The 1,727-nt window shown below is 22.5% G+C and overlaps 1 protein-coding gene and 1 non-coding gene across 2 annotated transcripts in view; one reads left to right on the top strand and one right to left on the bottom strand.

The window, feature by feature from the left end:
• LOC108550399 (MD-2-related lipid-recognition protein) overlaps window positions 1-480 on the top strand; it is a 7,880-nt gene extending 7,400 nt beyond the window's left edge. The window contains exon 4 of the mRNA XM_017904139.1: window positions 302-480. Within this exon, the coding sequence (XP_017759628.1) occupies window positions 302-385 (84 nt within the window). The 3' untranslated portion in view covers window positions 386-480. The remainder of the gene's footprint in view (window positions 1-301) is intronic.
• Window positions 481-1,120: 640 nt separating this feature from the next.
• On the bottom strand, window positions 1,121-1,202 carry TRNAS-CGA (transfer RNA serine (anticodon CGA)). The gene has a single exon. It is a non-coding gene; the product is annotated as a tRNA-Ser (tRNA).
• Window positions 1,203-1,727: the final 525 nt, after the last annotated feature.

Genomic DNA, 1,727 nt, shown 5'->3' with positions numbered 1-1,727 from the left:
TGTAAATTTTTCTTATATTATATTATATTATATTACATATTAATATATGTATATTATTAAAATTTATATACATCAAAGTAATAATAATATAAATATATTAATAATATCATAGATATATAATACACTAAAGTATATATATTATTATTTTCGTGTATACAAGTTTTGTTAATATATATTAATTATTATTAATGTATAATAAAATAATTCCTAGCGTCTTTTACATACATGTATGGACATAAAGAATTCATTGAAAAGGAAGAAATTAATATTTTATGTTAACTGGAAACTATTCTTGTTTTAGCGAACGTACGATCTTAAATGGAAAATCTGGAACGAAAAGGACGAAGAATGTTGTTTTATGTTCCAAATTAAAATAACAAAATGATAATAATTGTACGTGATTCATCGTCCCACCTCGCTCAATGAATTAAAATTTGCGATTCGCTAATTTAACAAAATAAACGGACAATTGTCGACAAATGTATTTCCTTATTTTCTCGCCATTTCGTGTAATTTGTACATAAACAAGAGTTTAAATGTAAAAAAAGTATTTTGTGTCAAAATACCAAATATTATTCTTGATAAAAGCGAAATATTAATAGATTGGATTTGTCTTAGTGTTTATTAAAAATTTCAATTACCACTTATTGTATTATATTCTATTTCGCAATTTGTATTTATTATCATAAAATATGTTCAAAAGAATAGGGACATTTTAATATAAAATAATTAATTTATAATAATTAATATCTAGAAACTAGGAAATTTTATACAGTACTTGGTAGAAATAGTGTAATAATCATTGAATTGTTATACTTTCTCACTTTCTTATTATATTACTATATTGTATTGTATTCTATAATTAAGAAGGTAATAATTGCTGTCCAGAAATTATTAAGATGCTATATAACAGTACAGGAATAAATTAGAATAGTAAAATTATAAGGAAATTGATAATACCTGAAAGATATAGATTACTGTTGAATAATTTTTAAGATGTACAGAATTATAGAATATTGAACATTATCCTACGTAGAATAATAAATTATAATACTGACATTTTGTAAGTAATACTTAAATTAAAAATGAATTAAAAAAGATTTGAAGAAAAAAAAAAGATCGCTGCGGATAGGATTCGAACCTATGCGGGAAAAACCCATTGGATTTCGAGTCCAACTCCTTAACCACTCGGACACCGCAGCTTATGCAATGTGACTTCTAAGTTTCCTTTTATTATTGTACCTTTGTTATCAAAAAATATTAATATTAAATAGAATTAAACATACATTGCTTATATTTATGTTATATATAATAAAGAAATTACATTTTGAATGAATGAATGGATGCTTATTGTCATAACTATTATTGTCTCTTAATTCTCGAATTGTAAGTAATATTATATTAGAAAACTTTTTTTTTTCACTAACCATTTTTTTATTTACTTATTTGTCTTCTTTAATTCTTTATTTTTCAGAATTGACATATTTGATGATAATACTGCACTAATAAATTAATGATTCATAATAGTACCTGTATCAAAAGAACATAATACAGAAGCATAAATATACTCACAATCAATAAAAATTGTGTAAATTGTTTAATTTATTGTTAATAACAAATTACCTTTAACATAAATTTTTATAGAACGTAAAAATAGTGAACGGATTTTTGATTATTTCAATAAAAAGTAACTATAAGCGGAATCAGTAACGATTAGGAAATTTCGC

Source organism: Eufriesea mexicana, unplaced genomic scaffold (assembly GCF_001483705.2).
Source record: "Eufriesea mexicana isolate 0111107269 unplaced genomic scaffold, ASM148370v2 scaffold2716, whole genome shotgun sequence".
Lineage (NCBI taxonomy): Eukaryota > Metazoa > Arthropoda > Insecta > Hymenoptera > Apidae > Eufriesea > Eufriesea mexicana.
This window is presented reverse-complemented; position numbering and strand designations above follow the sequence as displayed.